This window comes from Mus pahari, chromosome 9, assembly GCF_900095145.1.
Source record: "Mus pahari chromosome 9, PAHARI_EIJ_v1.1, whole genome shotgun sequence".
NCBI classification, from domain to species: Eukaryota; Metazoa; Chordata; class Mammalia; order Rodentia; family Muridae; genus Mus; species Mus pahari.
Genome location: NC_034598.1, coordinates 25,496,836 through 25,521,264, shown reverse-complemented (window position 1 = coordinate 25,521,264; position 24,429 = coordinate 25,496,836). Strand labels below are relative to the sequence as shown.

General features: G+C 54.0%; 1 protein-coding gene across 1 annotated transcript; it reads right to left on the bottom strand.

Annotated features, from left to right (window-relative positions):
* Positions 1 to 6: 6 nt before the first annotated feature.
* Spock2 (SPARC (osteonectin), cwcv and kazal like domains proteoglycan 2) lies at positions 7 to 22,923 on the bottom strand. The gene is made up of 11 exons (XM_021205032.2): positions 22,487 to 22,923; positions 8,441 to 8,449; positions 8,171 to 8,216; positions 7,899 to 8,013; positions 5,772 to 5,886; positions 3,863 to 3,968; positions 3,415 to 3,531; positions 2,639 to 2,857; positions 1,946 to 2,008; positions 459 to 596; positions 7 to 344 (listed from the first exon to the last, which is right to left on the bottom strand). Exons 1-11 carry the CDS (start codon positions 22,673 to 22,675, stop codon positions 199 to 201), a joined length of 1,263 nt encoding a protein of 420 aa, XP_021060691.1. The 5' UTR covers positions 22,676 to 22,923; the 3' UTR covers positions 7 to 198.
* Positions 22,924 to 24,429: the final 1,506 nt, after the last annotated feature.

Below are 24,429 nucleotides of genomic sequence, written 5' to 3'. Positions count from 1 at the left end.
CTCTCTCTCTCTCTCTCTCTCTCACACACACACACACACACACACACACACCACTCCCCAGTCCTCCCCCACTGGAGCCAGGGTCCTCCGCACTGACTTCCGGATCCATTTGCTAAGTTGCCTGCTATTGTCCAGATTTCTTCTGGCCTGTCTTTCTGGCCGTCGGCACCCTGGCCTGCCGAGGCCGTAGAGGGCCATCTACCAGATGTAGCCTCCGTCATCTGCCTCACCCGCCTCACCCTCCTCCTCCTCGGCCTCCTCGCCTGCCTCTTCTGTCTCCTTCTCTTCCTCGTCCTCCCAGCCGACGCCGCTTCCAAAGTCCCCAGAGAAACCCACGATGTCATCTGTTGGGAAAGCACGGGAAAGGCCGGTAAGGAACCCACACACTGAGTCTACACTCTCAACCTGGAGTCCTGCCCCACATACACCACCCTGAGAACTAGCGACATGCTCCTTACCACAGTCAGGGGTCCCATGCATGCGTGTGCCAGTCAGCTCCAGGCCCAGCTGGTCCACGCACCAGCAGTCACCTCTGCTCTGGTCACACTGCATCTTTCGGTAGTAGCCATCCTCATCACAGCTCGGGATGAAGACACCTGAGGGTTAGGGCGAAGAGCCCGGAGTATGGGCTCTGGAGTCCTTTCGAGCAGGGGCCTAGATGGCCTGAAAACCTGGCCAGCCTGGTACTGACGCCCACCCCTAAGAAACCAGACACTCAGGGCTACTGACTGGAAGCACAGAGCTCCCTTCCCCAATGTCCCTGTGTCCCATGCTCAGGCTTCTCCGAGGATGCTGTCTCCTGGGTATCAAGGCCTTCATCATGTGGGACAGTCTGGCCCCACAGGTTAGAAAGCTCGAGCCTACTCTTGGTTTTGTCTCCAGCTAGGAACGTGGAGTTTTTCTTCCTTCTTCAGGGCTCACTCATTTCCCTCAGGTCCTCAGACAGTCCACAAGGCATCTTCTGAGATGTTGTAGTCGAGGGGTAGGGGTAAGAGCCACAGAGGTGGCATTAAGTCCACAGCCAGGGTAGCATTAGGTACATTAGAGTGGGGAGCCTAGCGCCCAGGGGGGGGCCTGCTTGGGGGAGTGGATGACAGAACAGCTTCCTCACCAAGGCTGGGAAGCCAGCAGGCCCAGTCAGCACAGCCCTGTGGGAGCTTTGGGGGCCTGGTGCTCATTCAGGGTGCTGGTGTTGTGAGCCCAGTCATGTGACTCTCAAGGAGCCACAAGGCCCTCCTTTCAGGATCGCTATGCCCTCAACGGCACCCTCCAGTTGCCTGGGCCTTTCCTACTGGGTTTTGTTTTGTTTGAGACCTCAAGGTTTTTCATGATGTCATCAGTGTATGTACCTGGCTTATTATTCTTCCTCAAGACCCACCCCCCTTTCTAAGGCTAATGCCCCAGAAAGATCTCTACTGGCCTCTCAGGAGGCTTATACCCACCTGCATTCTCCCTGGGCCCCTACACAGCCGTCTGAGGTGGAAATTGTCTTCCCGACTCTGCACGCTGAGTGTTCCCATGGCTAGGCCATCCAAAGGCTTTACACGGCCATGAGCCTTGTCTGCCTTGCCCGTCGGTCCTGACCTAGGCTGGGCTGGGTCTCTCATCTTTCCAGGGTGTTCATTTAGAATGGGAATGAGCATCTCCCATGGAGGGGGTCCCATTCCAGCCTTAGACACACACCCGTTGCAGTGAATTTAAGTAGAGGACTCTCGAGCCCTGGTCTGGACTGCCCAAAGTGTTTAAGCAAACTCCCTGAGGGGGCACCTGAGGAGACTCTTGCCTATCAAGCCAACGAAAGCAAGAAAGGTGTTTCCCTGTGCCCTCCTAGGCCAGGGCCCTCTTCTAGGTTCGTCGTGTGCCATAAAGCAAGGCAGTAGAAACCTCTGGGCCTCAAGGAAGCACAGGGCAGCATCCCTGGCCCCTCCCCTGCACCCCTCCTTACCTGGCTTCTTCTTGGCTGCCTCCTGGATCTGTGTGCGCTCCAGCTCTGCCAGGCAGGGGGGCTCTGTAGAGAGAAGCAGCCTTAGGGTCGGCCCATGGTGCTGAAAGCACACAGAGCCCCCCAAACTTAGAACCTTTTCTGGGGGGCTCTGCAAAATAAAACGCCTGGTCTCTCACATCAGGCCACACCATGGAGGTGGCGGCAGCATGCACGGATCCTACTAAGATCCTCCAACCAATGAAAGGCTCTGTTGGATGGAAACACTCAGCATCCAGTTAAGGGAGGCCATCGCCGCTTAAGACAGGCTAAGGATCCCAAGAAACGCAGTATGTTTGTTGGCTCTCGTAGGATGAGCTAAAAAGTCTGAAAGAGAGCTGGGCATTCTGGAGGCAGAGGCAGGTGGATAGCTGTGAGTTTAAGGCTAGCCTGGGCTACACAAAAAGTTACAGGAAGCCGGGCAGTGGTAGCACATGCCTTTAATCCCAGCACTTGGGAGACAGAAGCAAGCAGATTTCTGAGTTCAAGGCCAGCCTGGTCTACAGAGTGAGTTCCAGGACAGCCAGAGCTATACAGAGAAACCCTGTCTCAAAAAACCAAAAGGAAGAAGATGGAGGGGGGAGGGGAGCCCACCCCACCCCCCGCTGGGCACCACAGGGAGGAAGCAGGGCCAGGGAGCCCTAGGCGGGTACTCACTCTCCCTCCAGAAACAGAAGCACCACTCAGCAGTAGAGACTCGGCCATCTTTGTAGGTATCACAGGAGTTGAAGAAAGGGCGGATGCAGACCTCGTATTTGTCCAGGTTGATGGCAGCCAGTTCTGTCTGGTCCAGGAAGAGGTCTCCACTAGTGTCCAGCTTAGAGAACATCCAACCGATGGAGTCCTTGCAACTGGCTCCCAGGCTCTTGTCCAACCCTGGAGAGGAGACTGGGACTTCAGGTAGGCTCTGCTGTCTGTCTGTCTGCCCATCCATCTCTCTACGTATTTCTCAGCCCCAGACCTCTGTTCAGAGTCAGGTTAGCCTAAAACTTAACCTCGGGGTAGGAGAGTAAAGAAGAGCCAAAGGCCTTTGCCCCTACCCCCACACGGAACTGTTCCTGAACCACTTGAAGCCTGTTTTACAAGCCTTTCTGAAGTTGTTTCTTGGGTACTGGGAATCAGACCCGGGGGCTCTAAGTGTGCTTGGCAGTGCTCTCCTTGGCTACATCCTCCTGCCCAGAAAACATTTCTTCCTGTCTCCTTGGCTACCTCCTGGAGGGACTAAGCTCTGGCGCCCACATCATAGCACGGCTAGAGTCAACCGATTACTCTACTTCAAGGTGAAGCTCTTTGGGGGTTCACATCGTAGGCTTGGAATCGGACAAGGAGGGGACAGAGTGGGCTGGCCCCATGGAACCTGTCTGTTGGACGCCTTCCTGTCTTCCCCACACCACACCTCACCCCCAGGCAGAGTATCGGTCCCCCCATGCCACCTGCGGGGCTAGCTGCACTGCTGGCTGAGCCGTTCTGCTTGGAGTTCTCACGAAGGAGCTGGAACCAGTCACGGAGCCTATCCCCCAGGTCGGCCAGGTCCTGCCCCGTGCAGGTCTCTGCAATTCGGAAGAGAGCAGTTTGAGGCTGGGCGGGGCGAAGCAGCAGGCTGGGCAGTGGGAGGAGCTTCCTTTCCTCCCATCCCCCTATCCCCGCCCTTTGCTCCTCCCCTCCATCCCACTCAGTGTCCAGCCAGTCTCCTTGTGGAGGGGCCGCCTTCTTCTCTCCCACTTCAACGACGCCCAGGGAAGAAAAAGGGATGAAGCCCCAGCTTCCTGTTCTGTTAACAGGACCCCAAACTACACACGTTCCTATTATGGCCAACAGTCCCTTCCCACTCTGCAAGCTATCCTACAGTCCAGCTCTAGCTTTGGTCATACGCTCTCTTACCTGACTTGCCGTCGGTGGTAGACTGCTCTGTGGGACAGGGACAGGGGCCCTCACATCTCACCGCCAGCTGCTTGCTGCTTAGGCATGCCTGCTGCTCCAGCTTACACTGCAGGAGAGAGCTTAGGTTAGGTGGTGGGAGCTCAGCTATGGGTCCTGCAACCAGGGGCCCCGAGAATTTCTATCCCTCTGGGAAGAAGGGCCATGGGGTTTTGTGCTTGCTAGAGAACCATCAATGGAGTAGTGAATATTAAAACCCCAGCCCGAGACTTCTAACCCGCCTTGATCATTGAGTTCTCGGATAAAAAAAAAACACACACACACATTTGCGGGTTTAAATTTATAATAAGTCTTAAGCAGCTCCAGCGCTGGGCAGCTGCCTACCCTCCATGTTGTTAGAATCTACTTTCTTATCCACAACCCCGAGTTATTATTTACTATGTCCCAATCAGCCCTTAGGGCCACACTCTCTGACTTTTCACCCGTGGCTCCTTCCTCTCTCCTCTCCTGCACAGTATTCTTCCTCTACCCCATGGCGGCTTCTTCTTTCTCCTTCTCCTCCTAGGGGACCTCTCTGACCCAAGCCCACGAAAACCTCATCTCTACCTATGGCTCTTCTGCCCGACTATCGACTATTAACATCTTTCCTTACCAATCACAGTTAATTAGAGACAAGATCACTTAAGTGACGTCTATATACAGACTCTCTCTTCTCCAGAACAACCAATTTTAAGGCCCAAACTAACATTAAAATACAAATGATGTCAGGCCAACCCACTACTCGTCAAGGCCATGGGAGGCCCGCAGCCACGCCCACAGCCACCCCCAAACCCCTGGGGCCCTGAGCTTGAGGTGGAAGCCAGACTTTCTGGATCTTGACTGGAAGCTTCCTGCGCACAAGCTGCCTTGTCCTCTCCTGCGGGGCACAGCTCTCCTCATCATCATCATTTACACCCCACTTTCCCCCCTCTTCTTCCCAGCTCCTCTCTGCTGTCTCCTCCCCTCTTCGTTGTGCGGTGTCACCCGGTTCCTATGCCTCCTCAGAAACGTTAACCTCAGCAGGGAATAGCAATATCGTGGACTTCCCTAACCCAGTTACTAAGAAGGAAGAACAACGGAGAATGAGTCCAGCATCAACCTGGGCCCATACACATGCAAACATGCACGTGTGTATGCATGCACACACATGCATGCAAGCATGCATGTTCTCACTCACACATGCAAACATTTACACACACATGCATGTGCACACATGCAAACATGCACACACTCATGCAAACACTCACACACACACACATCATCATCATCATCATCATCATCATCATCGGAAAATAGAAAAAGAAGAAAACAAAAAACACAAGCCCCTGGGGTCTCCTAACTCAACCCTAGCTAAGCACCCTAGTATCTTACTTCTAGAAACATTATTAGCCATTCCCTGTGCTCCCCTAGAACTCTTAACTTTGCAAAATGCTTTCACAGACGTTATCTCATTCTTCTTCTCAAAATTCCACAAGGTAGAAGTCTGTTCCCTCCCAAGGCTTCTTGGCTACCTCTTCGGATGGGGGCTGTCCTGCCCACATCGCCCCCTGCTGGCCAGTGCGCAGCAAGACCTCAGTGTGGAAGTCCTTCTCCCTAACAACTGACCACATGAGCTCTCCTTCCATCCAGGACTCAGGGAGCCTTTCCCTGACTTCTCCACTCGCATTGCCCACCCAAACGTCTCTTCCATGCCCTCTGCCTGCCGAAGGTCGGATCACCCTGACCAGGGCTGAAGGGCTGTGTTGAACACACCGATGGAGTCCCGTATCAATCCTAGGAATCTTAAGGGGGGTGGATCAGCCGGTGGTCCCTCTGTTCCCCGTGGCATTGGGTACACCCCACCTCCACCCCACACGGGGCCAAGGCTCCTCACCACAGAGCTGTAGGTGTGGCCGTCGGAGCCACAGACGGAAGCGAGCTGGGCCATATGGCAGGGCTTGCAGACGGAGTCTTTGCCTCCGTGGAGTTTCAGAGAAGGCTGCTTGATCCTGTGGAGATGGATGGGGGAGATGTGGGGATGAGGGTAAAAACGAGATTTCTAGCAGAACATCCAGAAGACATTGTCTGACAAGAGTCCAGTCCAGCGGCCTACAGTAGACCCACCATCCCGTCCTCTCCAGTCACCCTTCCCCCCATTTAACCCAGCTCCTAAAAATGGGCCAACCGGGCTGGCATGGGCCCTCACTTGGCCTTTCCTAGGGAGAAAGCCAGGTCTGATTGCAAGAGGGATCAACCCAGCAGAGGTCACGGGCCACACAAGCAGAGGTCACAGGCCACATCTGGCTCATTCAGTTATTCTCGCTCTGGCTCCACTCTCTCTGGCCCAAAGATTTATTTATTTGTTATAGGTAAATACACTGTGGCTGTCTTCAGACACACCAGAAGAGGGCATCAGATCCCATTACAGATGGTTGTGAGCCACCATGTGGTTGGTGGGATTTGAACTCAGGACCTCCAAAAGAGCAGTCAGTGCTCTTAACCGCTGAGCCATCTCTTTAGTCCACTGTTTTTCAATAGAGGTATTTATTAATATTTGCAAAATGGAAGAGTTGGTATAAGACCCCCAAATGCCCCTCAATGCCTCCTCCTTCTCCTTCTCCTTCTCCTTCTCCTTCTCCTTCTCCTTCTCCTTCTCCTTCTCTTCCTTCTCCTCCTCCTCCTCCTCCTCCTCCTCCTCCTCCTCCTCCTCCACAGGCCTTAGAAACTACAGTCTTCAATATTTCATGAAATCCCTGCATGTCAGAACAGGGGCTTCAGATCATCTGGTCTAACCTGTTTGTCTTAAGACACCCAGGACACCCAGGTCAGAGAGGCACTGCAACTCTCTAGGTCCTGAGTGTGTTTGGAAAGATGTAGCATGCTCTGTCTCGGTCTCTCTCTCTCTCTCTCTCTCTCTCTCTCTCTCTCTCTCTCTCTCTCCCTCCCTCCCTCCCTCTCTCCCTCCCACCTTCCCTTCCTTTATCCCAGTTTCTACTCATTTATAGAAAGCCAGTTGCCACAAGGTAAAGCCAAGGACACCGAAACCTCCCTCCGGTGCTCTCCAATGACTAGGAACTCACTCCTCCAACCAATAGCCAGAAGACAAGTGGGAAAGGAGAGACCCCAACACCAGTGTTTCCTGCATTTCCACGGAGCCCTAAAGTTTGCACTTTCACAAATACCATCTCCTTTATCCTCAGACATCGGACCCCCCCTGCCCCCCACCGCAAAAAAAAAAAAAAAATCTCTCAAAGTAGGAATCTGTTCCCTCCCTCCAGGTTCTTCCGTCTTCTCTCAGGGGCTATCCCTACTTGACCAAGTTGTCCCCTGCTTGCTGGTGACCATCAAGAGGAAATCTTTTGAATCATCCTCTCTTAGCACAGACCCCCAAGCCACACCCAACCAAACTAATAGAACCAACACTGGGTGTCCTGACACTCTGAAACTGGTTCTCAACTTGTGGGTCGCGACCTCTTCTAGGTCGAATGACTTTTCACAGGGGTCACCTAAGACCATCGGGAAGGGGCTGGTGAGATGGCTCAGTGGGTAAGAGCACCCGACTGCTCTTCCAAAGGTCCGGAGTTCAAATCCCAGCAACCACATAATGGCTCATAACCATCCGTAAAAAGATCTGACTCCCTCTTCTGGGGTGTCTGCAGACAGCTACAGTGTACTTACATATAATAAATAAATCTTTAAAAAAAAAAAAAAGACCATTGGGAAGCACAGATATTTACATTATGACTCATAACTAGCAAAACCACAGATATGAAGTAGCAACGAAAAATAATTTTATGATTGGGGGTCACCACAGCACGAGGAACTGTATTAAAGGGTTGCAGCATTAGGAAGTTTGAGAACCACTGCTCAGAAACGATGCGATCACATGTTCTTGTTCTGAGCCACAAAACTGTGAGCGATGTTCTTGGAAACAGTAGAGGCCTACTATGTAAGGACAGGGTCGTGGAGCCCCACCTTCTGAGCAAGACAGCCCCTTCTGGGGCTCCTGGCTGTCACTCACCTGTGTTCCAGCTTCTTACGGCTGATGCACATGGCGCGCTGGTAGCCTTGAGCGACACACACCTTGTGGCGACTGCACTTGACCTTCTGGCAGGGGTCCTTAGTGGTGTCCAGAGCTGTGGGGACAGGTCAGGACACTGAACACGGAGGAGAGCCCAGGATCCCCACCCCAACTGCAGACCGCTGTTCAGAGAGCCCCAGAGCAGAGTCATGGATCTTCTATCCCTGTGGGGCTCAGTCTCCTCCCCCTCGGACCCCTGAGGGACAAGCTACCTTCATCTCCTTGTTGATTGTCTTCCCAGCTCTTGATGTAATCATCCTAGGAATGGACAGGGGGATGGGAGAAAGGAAGGGCCCCAGTTACATCTCAGGCTCAACTGAAGAGAAAGGATGGGAGAGGCCTGGACCACCGTTTCCACATGGCAACTACAGCTGCCCACCTCCCCACACGCGCTACCCTAGAACCCTCTCCAGTCTCTCCCACACGGGACTTCCCACCCCACACTGGTGGCTGGTCGGGGGAGAGACCTGGATCGTACTCACTTCTACCTCCTGAAGACAGAACGCCATGGAATCCACAGGCAACGAGCAGAGGGGAGAAGAAGAAAGACAGACTTGGCTGTGAGGCCCACTCTCAGACCATATGCCCGGGGTATCCCTGGTCTACACTGATTGTAATAAGAGTCTAGAGACCCACCCCACCCCCCAGCAACACCAATTGGAGGCTGGTAATCCCGTGTCTTCTGCGCACACACACACACACACACACACACACACACACACACACACACACACACACAGAGCACTCTGGAGGCTGGAAGTTAAGTCCCACGGTTTTGAAAGGACAACGAACCCCAGCCCAGCCTTGGCCCTACGACCAAGGCAGATGCCTGCCTGAGGGAGCTGTACTGCCTGGAAATGCTGTTTCTTGTGCCTCTGCCCAGGGTATCTGGGAAATGGCACCCCAGTTCCTCCCGCTGCAGCCTCTTCTTTGGCAGGCACCCTGCCGTCACCTGCCCACCCTGTGAGGGAGGTGTGAGGAAGAGCTTTAGGGAAGCTGGTTTCTGCTCGGGGGTCCCTTCCTTCCGACAGAGCTCAGGCGGTGGCGCCCACTGGGAAGGGAACAGTGACTCTGGTGATGGCTTCCCTGATTATCATGGTCCAGGGAACCTGACAGGTCCTTCCAGGTCGCACGAGCCAGCCCGTCACGGGCAGAAGAAACCGGAAGAGTCAGAGACGTGCCATTCCGTGACTCATAGCCCACCTTCACTAAAGCAGGTCTCTGGCGCCCAGGATGGCCCTCTCTTCCCACTACCTCACCGGATCTCTAGGACCCGAGGCCCCGGGAGACCTTCCCACTCTGTTTCGTCCCATGGCCCGAGCACCCCAGCCTGAACGGAAGAACAAAAGCTTCCCACAGCCCCTCCTCCCTTGCGCACTCTTTGCCTCCTCCCTCTGCCCTTTGAGGTGGGGATGGTTGTTGAAGGCCACCAGACAGCTTTCAGGGTGTCTGGAGGACACCTTGCCAGGCAGGTAGGAGCAGCGTCCGGACCCTGGAGGATAAAGAATCCCGAGGAACCAACCACCAGCGTTCTCTGCACAGCACACTGAGGAGAGACTACATATGGCTATCTGCAACCAAACCCATCCTAGTCTTTGCCATATCCCGGTCAGAGACGTGCAGGAGTGGGGGTGGCATAGACCTGGCGTTTAGTTAGCTGTTACGTTCAGGAGAAGAGGGCATGGGGCTTTGGTATCAGACAACAAGGGCACGCAGTGGAGAGATGCCCACGAGGGCTTTGGAAACCACTTCTGGAAACTGACAGGTAGCAGGGCAGTGAGGATGAAAGCTAAAGGGCAGAGTCGGGCAGGCAATGGTCAAAGTAAAACTGGGCCATTCATTCAGGCCTACCTAGGTGTCTACATGCATGCCTATGAGCACATATCATGTGTGTGCGTGTGTGTGCGCGTGTGTGTTGTGCATGCACCCAAGTGTGCACATTCATCCTCCTCGATTCTATGGATATGCACATAAGCGTGCAGATGTGGAGCCCATGAACACGGGGCCACCTAAGGCCACCGCCAGTGCCAGATGGTTTGCATCCAGAAATGAAGCAGCAGACCCCGTTTCTGTGAGCAGCCTCCAGGTTTCACACTCGCTCTGTACAGCCTTCCTGCCTCTTCCATAGATAGGGAAGGTATTCAGAGATGGGTGGGAGAGGAGGGAGGGGCCAGAGAGGAACAGGCTCCCTGGGAGGGAGGGAGGGAGGGAGGGAGGGAGGGACGGACGGACGGACGGACGGACAGACAGACAGACAGATGGCTCTTCCCATGCCTCTGCCTGCCTCTCTGTCTCTCCCATCTGGCCTCTCCCCCAACCCCTGCCTCTCCTCACCCTGGACACCACAGAATGCCCAAGGAGCCAAGTGTCTCCCAGGCCTTGGGCTCAGGATCAGACAGGAGAAAGGTCAACAGGGCCCTAATGCTCAGGGCTTGCTCTGGAAGCCATAAGATGAGTGCCACTCCCCACCCCACCCCACCCCCAGTTGGCCTTTTGTGGGGGCAGACAAAGGATAGCAGCCCAGTCCTAGCCCATTCTTCAACAGCATCTGGGTGCAAGGGACCTCTGCCCGGAGCCTCCTTTCCCGAAGATGGGAAATAGGCTGAGAATGGCCAAATAGCTGAGGCCAGCCAAGATGACCAAGCTGGGGCAGAAGTAGGTACCAGCCCTTTTCAGGGACTGTCTCCTGCTGCTCCCATTTTTTTTTCCCTTGGGAAGAGGGGGTGTGTGGTTGTAAAAAGGAAGAGAAAAAGCACAGTGTTGCACGCCCACAATTCCAGCAGTCAGGAGCTGAGGCAGGAGGCTATCCAATTCGAGGCTAGACTAAACTACATATTGACCTCATTTCAAGGACAGAGGATCTTGTGATTGTCTGGTGTTTAGGGAGCAGCTGTCTTTGACTGTCAGGATCTGTGCCCTCAATAGCCACCTGCTAAAACACTGGAGTGGGCCGGGCCCGAGCTGATCTATAATCTCCTATGATCCTGCCACGCTAAAGCACCTGCTGAGGGCTTTGGAGTCCACTCACAGACTTCAGTCACAACCCACTGTAGAGTCCTTGGAACTCAGTACAAAGTGGCTCCCGAAAGCTTAAGGCCAAGAATGTCTGATTAGGAACACAAGTGACGGTGGGGAGGGCTTTTAAGAATCCATCCACCACCCCCCAAAGGGGGTGTCTCCACGCTGCCTTAGGAGACAGAGGAGATCTTTCTGAAGAGGAGCACCATTCGAGAATCCAGCTAAGCCCTGTGGCCCCACTGCACAGTTGGCAAGGGTCTGGAGGGATGCCTTGTTCATAATCCCTGGCAACTCAGCCCCTCCCTCTGGGAGGCTGGAAGCAGCCAGCCAGAGGGTGAGAACAGGGGGCCCTGCAGCTACCCAGGGTCCCAGGGTCCTAGCATCTGTCCCCTCGTTAGTGCCTCAGGCACATTCCTGCCTCTGAAGCTCATTCACCTCTCGCTTGGCCTCCCTCAAAAGGAACATGCTCCACACTGATGCTGTTATATCAACAAGAGACTCAGATTCGGGTGAGGAAAACGGCGGGGGAGGGGGGCAAGAGATGAAAGGTGAAGTACCCCTGGAAGCTGGGGAAAGAGGGGTCATTGCTGGGGAGCAGAGTCCGGTGGGGATGTGAGAATAATGGCTCCCCAGAAGGGTCACAGGGAGCGGTGACAGGCCATCTTGCAGGGATCATGGGAACAGTCATTTTGGGGTAGAACACTGAGGTCAGCCGGGAGCCAGTACCATCTTCAAACTGATGAAGGGGACTGTGGTTGACTGGGAAATACATCCTTCCTGCAGTATGTCTATTTATGGCACCCAAGTGGCCTTATTAGCTAGCGGCTGTGAGAAATAGTCAGACAAGGGTACCTGGGTCTTGTCGGGGAAAGAGGGTGCCCTGTGGTTCTGCTATGATTCATCCGCACCTGACGGGGTTTGGGGGCTTTCTCTCGTGCTCTGGCGCAGGAGCCAGAGCAGAGGGCAGATGAGTGGGCACCCAGAGTTCTAGACTTGAGAGAGGGCCACGCCCATCTTCTAGTACAGGGAAGGGTCACAACACAGACAAGCGAGGGAAACTTCTGGAATGCATGAATGCCATGTCCTTGCCAGGAACGGGTTTTTAAAGTAACTTCCCAGGCAGGGGTTAGAGTTCAGTAGGCAGAGTGCTCACCCAGCATGCGGGAAGCCCCAAAGTCCAGCCCTAGGAGCACAGAAACCGTGTGTGGTAGAGTTCTCTTATAACCCCAGCATTCCAAAGGTAGAGACAGGAGGATCCAAAGTTCCGGGTTCTCTTGAGCTAGTGAGCCCAAGGCTACCCTGTCTCCTGAAGGGAATAAGGAGGAAATAAATTCTCTCCAAGTACTTTGCAGTAACACCATGAAAAGTGAGAAAATTCATTTTTAGAGGTGTAGGGAGAGAGAACTGGGCAGAAGGTAAGAGCCAGGCCTGGCACTGCCACTCCCTGGGTGCCACAGTAAGGGAAGGCTGCAGGCCAGGAGAAGGCCTCTTATTCACAACAGCTAGGGTCCTTCCCCTGGGCCACATGGGCCCAGGGTCACAGGTGGGAGAAACTGTGTAAGTCTCCCAAGGCCCAAGTACAATTAGGGACCGCTGGGCTCACATGAGTTGGTTCTGGCCAAGCTCTGGACAGCCACAGTGAGGCCAATAGGCTATAGAGCTCACGGTCCCCTCCCCCTGCCCCCACCTGTGCATCTTCTGGTGTTCTACATATGTCTGGTTTCTTTACCAGAGCCATGGGGACAGAAGGGGGAGCCATCATGCCTCCCTCTGGGGGAGCTTCGCATACATTAGAGTGCCACGCTGCCCTCTCCATGACCCTTCCTTTCTTCCCCACCTCCCCTACCACCCTCTCCAGTCCCCACCTCAAGACAGTTGAGCTGAAGCCCCTGTAAAGCCTGTGTTGGCTTTGCATTCATCCTCCCCAGGGTAGGTGACCAGTGCCTTCTCTTTTTTTCTAATCATGTGTCCTATTTACTATCAGAGCAGCTTGCACTCGTTTATTTAGAAGGGTAGTCAGACAGGCAGACAGACAGACTAAGAGAGAAATTATTCCTATTAGAGTGTTAACAAGATGCTCTACAGGACAGGGATGCAGGGAGCATTTAGCATCCTTTTTCTTCCTTCCCCCCATCTTCAAATTTTTCTACAATGAACATCTATTGCCTTTATAGGAAAGGAAGGGTTCACCCTAAATGTTACATTTAGAGACCCTTCCCTGGTTCCCCAACATCTCCAGAAGGTTCGTCTTTTCATCTGAGTCTGGCCACAGAGTCCACTGTCCACCCAGGGGTCTCTTTAGTAGGCCATGGCCTTGCATGGCCTTCCCCACTCTGCACATGTGTCCATGCCTGACCCCAGACCCCAGATGTCCATCACAATCCAGCTCCTGCGCGCTCCTTTTCAACCCCGCCTTTGCCTGCTTAGCCTACCTTGGAGAGTCTATCTAGCGTTGCTCTGGTGACACACAGCCACATAAGGTTTCTGCTTCCCTCTGCCTTATTTACACATCCAATTCCTTAAGGGAAGACACCATATAAAGTTCAACTTCCCTGCCCAGCACCCAGTAGGCAGTAATAACACTACTAACAACAGCTAGTCACATCAAGCACCGCTGGGGAAGCGCTACGCTAAGCTTTCTATTCCCGCCTTGTTTACTTACTGTTCACAGAAGCCCTAAGAGAAACTTAACTATTGCTAGCTCTGTCTCTCAACTGAAGCTCAGAGGTGTTACATGACTTATAGAGGACCTCACAGTAATTGCATGGCAGAATACTGGCTCCCAAACTAGCGCACCACAAATGTTAACTGATAAAGACCTAGGTCAAGTGGAATCAGGAAGTCCAACCCCCAGGCCATGGTAGTTTCTCCTGCCATGCCAACATGCTTCAGGGAGGGGGTAAGGGGACTGGCATCGGAGGGGAGGGGGAGATTTCTGGGGGGCTCCCTCTCCAGGCTCTTTCCAGAAATCCCTCACCCGCCCCTGGTTCTGCAGGTTTGGAGCTAACCCATCTCCTGCTTTGATCTCTGCAGCTCGGCTCAGTTGCCATGGAGACAGGCCCACTGCGCCAAGCTGGGGGGGAAAAGATGAAGTGCGCAGGCCTAGTGGGTTTAGGGGGCGCATGCTGGGTATTTTGGAGGCTGTTTACTTCCTGTCGTTTTAATTAGCACCCAAATCGCCAGCTCACTTCACAGCTTGAGTTAACCCAATCCTTTCCGCTGGCTGGGGACAGAGGAGGAGGGGCCAGGGAACCCAGCGGAGAATCACTGGCCCACCCTCCCTCTGCAGTAAACGACCTCTCACCCCGATGCCCAATGTGGAGTCAGCGTACTGGGTTCCTGCTTGACCTTACCGCTGGATGCCAGGCAAGAGCCACCTGCCCTGGACAGATCTTACTTTCTTATTTGTTAAGACAGGGCTCTCTGCAGTGCTCAGAGCCAAGATGGAGGGACACTGGGAAGGTGGGACTTAACAAGGACCATAAAACCCAGCTTTCTGCATGCAGCTGACAGCATGGGCACAGGGTGGATTCAGTGGCCACAGATCCCGACTTCCCCTCTGTCTCCTCTTCTTCTTCTTCTTCTTCTTCTTCTTCTTCTTCTTCTTCTTCTTCTTCTTCTTCTTCTTCTTCTACTACTACTACTACTACTACTACTACTTCTTCTTCAGAATTATTTATTTTATGTATATGAGTACACCGTAGCTGTCTTCAAACACACCATTAGATAGGCATCAGATCTCATTACAGATGGTTGTGAGCCACCATGTGGCTGCTGGGAATTGAACTCGACACCTTCGGAAGAACAGTCAGTGCTCTTAACCACTGAGCCATCACTCCAGCCCCCCTTCCTCTGCTTCTTGAGTGCTGGGATTAAAGGCGTGCACCAACACTGCCCAGCTTAAAAAAAAAAAAAATCTTTAAAAATGTAAACGGGCCAGGCCTCACCTAAGCTTCGAGAGGCCTGGTATCTGAGAATCATTTCACTTCATTCCAGAGCACGTACTGGGCGCAGGAATGTCCCGCGCCCCTGGGGAAGGCTCAGAATTAGGGGTGGGAGTGGGGTTATTGGGTACCTTCTCCTGTCTTCCCCAAGAAACAATCATAGCCACAGAAAGGGTTTAGGAGGGGAGAGGTGAGGCTGCCTGGCACAGTCTCCACCCCAGCAAAAGAGAGACGGGGCAGGGCATCACAACACCTGCTTCTCTCTCACAGGGCTGTGCCCACTGTGTGAGACCTGGGCAAACACATGGAGACAGGCACCTAGGAGATGCCGCCGCCTCCCACTTCGTTTCCCCTCTCGGGAATCTCCTCCAAGGGTAAAAATGTGCTTCTCATTGCTCCCTGCATGCCAGGAACCTGGCCTGGACTCAGGTATGCGCGAACCAACGCCCTGCCAAGGCCGGACCAGACCAGATCATGACCTCCCGTGATTCTAACAGGATCTGGGCCACCCCCATCCACTCAGTCCTTGGATCCTACGCCAGCAGTGGTCCCTGCTGTGTGTACAGAACTCACACACAGTGGGTGGAGAAGAAGAGAGAGGCCAAGGGTCTGGGCTCTACTGTAAACTGTCTCTGGCTTTGGTTTCCCAATGGGACCACCAGTGGTGAATTGAGATTGCCATGCCAATCTCTAAAGAAGACGCCAACCATGAGCTGAGGAGACTTGCGCAACGTTTGGAAGGACAGCAGACCACAGGGGCAGGCAAGAGTCTCAGGCACCTGGCCTTCGGGACCCCTTTCTTCATAGGTAAGATATGGGGATTAAGAGCTGGTGAGGACCTGGGGTTCTGCTCTCTCGGATTTCTCAAATGAAGAAGTGAGAACGGAATGGGGGTGGAGTGAATAATTCCAACCTCTCCACTATGTCCCAGACAGTACATCAGAGCCAGGCAGCTGGAGCGGTGGTCAGCTGCCTTCAGCCAAGCGTAGATACACAGGCCCAGGAGGATAAGAGCGGCTTGGGACCCCTTTTCCTTGTGTTCCCAACACTTTGAAAAAGGAACAGACCCTCCCTGAATAATTAGCCCAGTTCAGAGCCCTTTCCTCACCTCATTTTTGCGGCCTAAACCCGTGGCACCATATCTGGCAAGTGGGAGGAGGGGCTTAGAGGACTGTGGGAAGGGGTGGGACCCATCCCCACTGTCGCTTTCTGCTGTGTGCACCTTTCTTCTGTGGAGCACCTACAACACTCCGAACAGTCCCGGGGGTGGGGGGCAACATGAGGTCATCCGTCTCCAGATCCTGCCCCGAGGGGCTGATGATCACAGATCACGGGAGAAAAGTGACAAACACATTAACTGCTTCAGCAGAAGGACCCCTGGAGGCAGCACCCACAAGTGCCAAATGAGCCTGCGGCCAATGAGCAGTGAGGAAAGGGGCTGGCCCTGCTGAAGAGTGTTGATGATAAGCTTGGTGGGCAAGGGGGGACTATCAGGGAGCAGCCCACCCCAGAGCCAACCGTGGAGGAGGACAACACTATTCAAACTCTGCATCCTAAGAGCACTCACAACAAAGCCATCACTCAGGAGGTTGGGACAAGAGGATCAGTTCAAGGTCAGCTTCTAAGAGTTTGGGTTCAACCTTGAACAATATGATATCCTGATTCCAAAAACAAAGTAACTAAATTCAGTATCTAGGCCTAGGCCTACGCCCAGGTCTTCCCTACCCGCCCTGGGAGAGAAGGGGAGAGATTCTGTTACAGGCTTATATGTCTGGGTTCCACCCCTCTCTAAACTCACATATAGAGCCCCCAAGCCCCACTGTGAGGTGGCATCAATCAGGTGGTGACAGCCTTAGGAAGCAACTGGGTTTAGATGAGGTCATTAGGACAGACACATATGATGAGGTCAGAATCCACATAAGAGAGGAGCAAAAGGGGGCTGGTGAGATGGCTCAGCAGGTAAGAGCGCCCGACTGCTCTTCCGAAGGTCCTGAGTTCAAAGCCCAGGCAACCACATGGTGGCTCACAACCATCCGTAACAAGATCTGGCGCCCTCTTCTGGAGTGTCTGAAGTCAGCTACAGTGCACTTACATATAATAAATTAAATAAATAAATAAATAAATAAATAAATAAATAAATAAATAAAAGAGGAGCAAAAGGGTCTGGAGCAAAAGGGTCTGGAGCAAAAGGGTCTGGAGCAAAAGGGTCTGGAGAGAGGGCACTGGCTGCTCCCCCTGAGGACCTAGGGTCCATGTTCCACACCTACATGAAGGCAAATGGCTGGCTAACTCCAGTCCCAGGCACACGCGTGGTGCCTAGACACACATGCACACAAAGCACCTGTACACATAAGCTAACAAAAACATTCTTTAAAGAAGAAGGAAAGGTGCTCAAGGCCACAAGGGCGGAGCCAGAAGGCTGCTGGAACCGGAAGGAAGCCCTTGCCCAACAGTGTGCACCAGCATCTTGATCCTGGACTTTCTGGCTTCTGGACTACAGGAGGTAAAGTTCTGCTGCTGGTGCCTGCCCATCTACGGCACCTGCCATAGATAAACAGTGAGGGAGGTCGTGGAGCATGCTGGTAAGCTCAGCACTCTGGAGTCAGAGGCAGGTGGATCTCTGTGAGTTCGAGGCCAGCCTAGTGCTTCATAGAGAAACCCTGTCTCAAGAGAAGAGAAAAGAAAAGTGAAAGAGACAGTGGAGGGGCTAGGCGCCTTGAATGCCAGCGCTCAGGAGGCAGAGGCTGTGAGTTCAAGACTAGCCTGGTCTACCTAGTGACAGCCAAGGCTACAAAGAGAGAAATAATGGAGAGGGATAGTGTGCCCCCAAAACCTACTGCCCAGTCAGAGTCCCTTCCTCTGGAGGAAAAGGAAACCTTTCCTTGAACCCAAAGACTTCCACAGGGGAGGGGGGTGGGTGGGTATGCTCCTTTCCCAAGGTCATTAGTCTGTGCCTTAAGCAGATGCCATGGGGTGCCATGGCTGTCTCCTGAGAACGGCATGGAGACAAGAGAAGCATCCTGCATCCTTATCAATCAGTAAGCCACTTCCACCCCTCTCTTCTCAGGACGAGCATCTGGCCGAGCCCTCACATCCACCACCACACCACCCTGTTCTGGAGATGCCAACCCTCTGATGGGAGAAGAGGGTGGAGGAGGAGGCCTGCTCCCAACCCAAATTATAGAATCCCTTCTGACCCACTTTGGGGTCCTCACAAACAACACATGCACAGATTGTCCCTACACTCGCGCTGGCTTAGAGGTTGGGAGCAGGAGGAAACAGATCTGGAAACCCTTTTGCTGCGTTTCCATGTTACTGGTCTATTGGCGGGCACCAAGACATGGGACTTGCACACGGTCAACCCCGACCTGTAGCTTCCAGGAACACCGTGAAGCCTGAGATACGCACGCCCAGATCGGTAGCGGGTGAGGGAACTAATCAATCCACTCTACCATCCTTGACATGAAGAATGAGGACGGTTGTGGCCAGCTCCAAAGATAGTATTCTATCCGATGCTTTCTGTCTTAAAGGGGCGGCTTTTCGGGGGGATGCCCTCCTTCCTGGGGTAAGTTTCCCTAGCGCACACTCATGTAGGCCTCCCAGGCTCAAAGGGCTGATGTGCCGTGCTTGACATCCTGTGGGAGGAACCTGAGCCCAGGCCAAGCTGTCCCAGAACTCTCCACTCCCTGTCCCTCCTTGGATATTATTACTAGGCTAGGACAAGGCTGCTGGCAGGCTGCTGCAGACACACTGGGTCTTTGTCATCCCTCCAAGGAGATGCTGCCCCTTCCCGACACTAGCCAGGGGACACTTGGTTCATGACAGTTGCCCCTTCCCCCCTGATTCAGTAGAGATGAGGAACTGTCAGACATCCTGAACACAAAGGCGGATTACACGACCTGGATTCAAATCCAAGATCTGGGGCTGGGTAGGATGCTTGCCTGGTATGCACAGAAGCCTGAGTTCAATTCTCAGGGCTGGAGAAACGGGGCTCAGTGGTGCGTGCCTGTCAGCCCTTGCCTGGGATCCGTAAGCCTGTCTCAGAGGAATAAAACAGCAGTGAAACCGCAGCCCTGCCAATCTTTCTAGCTGTGGATCCCTCAAACTACTCAGTGTCCCTGTGTCTTTGACCATACAAGGATAGGTGGACAGGGGACAACTGTCTCCCGCGTTGTGGAGAGGCACAGGAGGCAAGGCATGCCGGGAAGGCTCACTGCCATCGCCCGGCTCAACATGAATTAGCAGCGTGCCTCTGGGTGCCAAACGCTATGCTCACCACTCACAAATATAATTAAAATTTAATGGAAGTGGAGTGCAAAGCAGAGAAGAGCCAAGAAGAGCGAGAGAACAGTCAGTCCTTTCCAGCCAAGCTCTTTGGAGCCGACCCTAGAGATGAGGTGTAATGGCTTTCCCTTCTCAAGTGCCCATAACCATGAGGCCCTGCGAGCTGCCTTCCAAGACCCATGCACAAGTCTGACCCAGCTCTGCAGGAGTGAATTCAGATATGAGAGCACTGAAGAGCAGGGCTCATAAAAAAAGCCTAAGACTGCCTGGGGCAGAGAACTTGGGAGCCACGGAGCCAGCCTCGGTCACAACCCAGCTACTCCATAGTGAATCGGCCCCTCCCTGGGAGAAGAGTGGCAGGCGTTAGAAAAGACCTACAGGCCCAGGATGTGAGATCCCGGTGCCCACTGGAGGGAAGGATTACTCTGCTGGCAAAGCTTGTCTCTGATAATCCTGGTGCTCACAGAGAGGATGCTAAGCGGAAGAAAGAAAGCCCTTTTCACCCACCGAGTCAGTCCCGTGTCCAAGCAACACCATAAAGCCTCTCCCAGCTCCTCCATCTTCCCTGCTCATCTCTCCACTGTTCGATGACACAACCCCTCCTCCATGTCCCTGATGCCCTGGATCCTGTTCCCTGAGCGCCGCTCACCCTCTTGCTTGTCCCTCTCTCACCCAGCCAGACGGGTGGCCCTACACCATCTGTGATCAGTTATGAACCAGAGTCAAACTCAACCTGGCAGTCCCTTAGGGACTCCTCAAAAATTGTTTCTTTTTCTCTCTCAAAAGCTGATGTTTTCATATTCTTCAGAAGAGCTGACCCGATGGGGATGGATACAGACATCGGTGCTACAGTGTCTGACTGGAAGCCCCCGCCCCCCCCCCCCCGGCTCTTAAGGCACAATCTGTGTGCCACACAACTCCACGAGGCACTGTTCTCACTGTGGCGTGGCTACAGTTATGCAAGGTGGTGGCTCTGAGCTAGCAGCCTCCTTTCTGCCTTTGACTCTATTGCCCACCAATAGAGTCCCCAAGGCTGAGCCCTCCTGTCTTGCCTGTCTTGTCCCATTTCTCTGCCAGACCCCAGCCTCCTGCAGCCGGGGCTTCCCCCAAAACTGGGCTTTAGAGAAAATCCGAGTTTTCAAAGCACAAATCCCCCCATCTCTGCCGCTGTGTTCTCTGTGAATCCTGCAGGGGCTGGTCCTGTGGTTTCAATGCCGTGCCTTTCTTCTGATGGGGATGGTGGTGGCACAGATACAGAGAGACAGGTGGGCAGCCCTAAGCTGGGGGTCAAGCCAGTCAAGCATTTATTGGCACCCACTGTGCTGGCTGCTGGTAGCCCGGGGTGGATGAAGAGGACAAGAACCTTTGATTTTGAAACCCTCGCTGTTCTGATGAAGCGGGATTTTCCCCCTCTGACCTTCACTAGTCCCAGGCAGCTCAAGCAGACAGCCGGGGAGTCAGAGGGAGGCCCGGACCGGTGACACATGGATTCCTTCCGGAGGATCAGCTTGCTGCTGCCCCCTCATTGCTGGACTGCGGACAGCGGCAGGAGACTGCGCTAATCTGGGTTGGTCCTGCAGGTGCGGGGGGGGGGGGAGGAGGACTTCGGTAGGGCAAAGATGGAGAACAAGGGCCCACTAGGTGGTCCCGGGGCCTGAATGCCTGGGGTTGCTCCTTCCCCCTTACTAATGAAATTATGTCGCTTTGATTTGGAAAACAAAAACATCCGAACCTCTGCCTCTCCCCATGGCGTGTGACTGGGTGCCTTATGTATGTTTACAAAATGATATCTAAACTGATACCTCCAGCCGGTTTCTAGGCGGAAAAAAACGGTAAATACCATTTCTTCGTGCTCTGACAGTATGCGGTCATGCGTTTCCCCAGCCCCCTGGGTCACTGACTATCTCCTCCCTCTCTCTTGAGTAACAACCAGCAGCTGCCTTATCAGCCGTGCACCTTGCGATATTAAAACAAGCTCTCTCTTTATTCTGAAACAGAATGAAACTGTTGAATAGAAAAACATCTAAAAAAAAAAAAAAAACTTGTGGATGCTCGAAGTTTAAGAAGAACAGTCATAGTGTGGCTTGTACTAGGTGGGTCAAAATCAAGAGAGTCTGGGGAATGAGGACTAAGAACCCATCGTAGAGGAGGCTTTCCGAGCGAGGTCAGGGCGTCAGCTAGCGCCAGGTCGAGGGGAGCTCTACATCTCAGGGCCTCACCCCCACTCCATGGTTTTCTGAGGTGCCCAGGGCGCAGCCACGCCCTCCCCCTTCCTCACCCCTGCCCACGCCACCATCTGCGAGGCGGCCGTGGCTGCCTTGCGGGAGGGAACGCGCCTCTTATTCCCTCCCTGATCTACAGGTGCGGGTAAACAGAGCTGCGGCGCCGGCCGGTCCGCAGCCTCCTCCCCGCCCCCACCCGCAAAGCTTTGCCCAAGGTTAAGTCGGCTTGCGGCGAGCGTCTGCCAGGGACCCCAACCCAGCTCCTAGGGGCTCTCGCTTCTGCTTCTCATGCCCACCGGACCAAGGATGGGGTCCCCTTGCTCCACCGCCGAGCTTGGTCCAGGAAAACCAGCCTACCTGGCCTGGTTCTGGCGACCACCCTGAGAGAGAGCCTTGGGCATTTTCACTGTGCTTCCCCCTCCCAAGGCGCTCCATTATGGACACGCCTTCCACCATCTCTTAGGAGGTTGGGGGAACCCTTCCCCAACTCAAAGCCCTGGCCACCGCTCAGTTCTTGAGCCTTCTGTCCCCTTCTTCCGAAGCCCAAGGTGGGGACGGAGGACACCCTTGCGGTCGCTACCTTCTTCCTGCCAGCCCCACCCAGATCCACTCCCTCTGCCAAGACCAGTGTGTGCAGTGTGCAGCATTCACCCGGCAGGGGCCTAGCCCGGGGACCGATGGCAAGGAGGTGGGGGTGGGAGGACAAGCGGGGCCCAGCGGCAGCAGCTCGGGCCCAGGTCCCCACATCCCGCACCCCTGCTCCGCGCCACGCCACCGGGCAGACCCCCGTCGCGAGCGTGCGCCCCTAGAGCATGTTCTCGTCTAGGACACTCCGGGAGGCTACGGGACTGAAGGTCCCAAAGCCGGTGGCCACGGGAACACCGGAGGGGCTCGGGGCTGGGACTCTCGGTGTTGTTTACTCTTGGCGTAGTTAGCCTGGCAGGCCCGAGAGGCTCCGGCTCCGACACGCGGCGGCGGCTCCCAGCGCGCGGGGTCTCTGCTCCCGGCCTCCCCACCCACAACCCGCACCCTGCCCGGCCCTCCGCGCCCCGCCGCTCACGTCTCGGAAGCGGTTCCAGTGCTTAATCTTGCCGCTGTACTGCGAGATGGACGACAGCCATTGCTCGTCCTCCATGAAATTGCCGGGGGTCTCGCCCTCCTTGAGCCCCTTGGCATCGCCTTCAGCCAAGGCGACCACGGCGAGGAGCAGCAGCGGCAGAACCAGCCGCCCGGAGCCCGGAGCGCGCATCGTGGTCTGGGCTTGGACCTGGGGGGTCTGGACTTCAGCAGGATTTGAAGTCCTTCCCTCCACCGCGCCACTGGCGAAGCGCTGCGGTCCTCCTCAGCCCTCCTCCTGCTGTCTGACTCTGGTGACTGACGGAGGGTGGGTCGTGGCTGAAATGTGACCTGGTTAGCAGATGCACTTGTCTGAAAAAGCCCAGCGCTGGACGCGGAGAGGGAGAGAGAATCAGAGAGGCTGCGCCAGCGGGGGCTGTGTCTATAACTGTAGCATCAGCATCACGTTTGACATCATCATACCTGGTTAAAAAAAAAAAAAAAAAAAAAAAGGAGGGGGTAGATTTCAAAGCAGAGCGCTGGATCAGAGCAGCCAAGCCGCAGCGCAGGGCTGCGCAAGTCAGTCCAGCTCTCAAGGAGTTGCAAGCCAGGGAAGCAGAACCCTGAGATGTCCCTGCTGTCCATCCAAGGGTGGACAGCAAAGAAGGGCTCCAGGGTCTTTCATAGAGCTGGAAAGAGGATGAAAACTCTCGGGTTACCAAGCCAGTCAGGCTCAGGTGTCTAACAGGGAATCTGGCCATAGACAGTTTATTCTCCTTTTGCCTCCCCTCCACCCCCAAGTGGCCTGTGCCACCGCTCTGACAGCTGGCTCCCTGCGAGTTATGGCGCTTCGGTAATGGGTGGCTTCCTTAAGACAAAGGCGGTCTAACAACTGGCTGCCTCTGAACTATTGCTCCCCCGGCCCGCCGCTCTTTTCAACGCATGGCTCGAACCCTGAATGGCTGGTGAAATATGGGCAGATGTCCTCTTCCCCAAGCAGATGTTTAGGGGCTGTCACCCTTTTGTTAGCTTTTCCTAGGGCAACCCTAAAAGACACATGCGTGTCTAGCCATCTCATCTGCCTTGAGTCTGCAAATCTAACCGGGCCCAGCCATTTGCTTGTGACTTTGACTCCATGTTGAGTTTGATGATGCAGTGGGGAAGGAGACAAGGCGGGAGGAGGCAGGTTCTATTGCAGGTTGTTTAGGTTCTTGTTAAAACTGTGACCCTAGTCATTGCCTATAGACCTGTGCTGCCTTACCAGCTGGGAAGGCTGGCAGCTGGGCACAGACCCAGGATCAGAACAGAACTGAGATTAACATTACAAATAAAATGAAGAGTATGAAAAGGGTAAAACGTATTAAACTTTTGGGCCCCAAGCTCTAGATTGTGTTTTTATAAAAGACTTGGCTGCTGTGATGTTAAAATAAAAATTAAAAAAAAAAAAAAAGCAATGAAATAACATGATCTCAATCCGTAGGAAAAAACACAGGTTGTGAGGGTTACAGTCACCCAGGGCCTGGCATGCCTCCTAAGTGTTGCGTGCCTCAGTGGCCTAGGCTGGGTGGGGACCCTTGGGAAAACACAAAACAATAGTTTCCCTTGGCTTTTCTCGGATTTCCTGTGGTGCTGCTGCAAGCTCCAGATATTGAAATCTGCATCTCACAATGGATGCAGAGCCCTCCAGGAGGTACCAGGGAGTTTCACAGTGGAGTTCAGCTTGTCATAAGGACTGGAGGGGACTGAGAGGATCCCAACTTCCATATCGAATGGAATGCTAAGGTCACACATACATAGCATGCAATGGCTATGAAACTTGAGCAGAATTATCCCAGGCATTTCAAAACAAATCAGTTTGTCCCTTGGGTTGGAGAGGTGATAATCCATCTTCATCATCTTTCCCACATCTTTTTCTTTTTATGATTTATTTATTGCATCATGAGTGTA

Coding starts and splice junctions, on each gene's coding strand:
- Spock2 (XM_021205032.2), bottom strand. CDS start 22,675: ATGCGCGCTCCGGGCTCCGGGCGGCTGGTTCTGCCGCTGCTGCTCCTC. Junction 3,969..5,771: donor GCCACACCTACAGCTCTGTG/GTGAGGAGCCTT, acceptor TCTCTCCTGCAG/TGTAAGCTGGAGCAGCAGGC. Junction 597..1,945: donor GGCAGCCAAGAAGAAGCCAG/GTAAGGAGGGGT, acceptor CCTAACCCTCAG/GTGTCTTCATCCCGAGCTGT.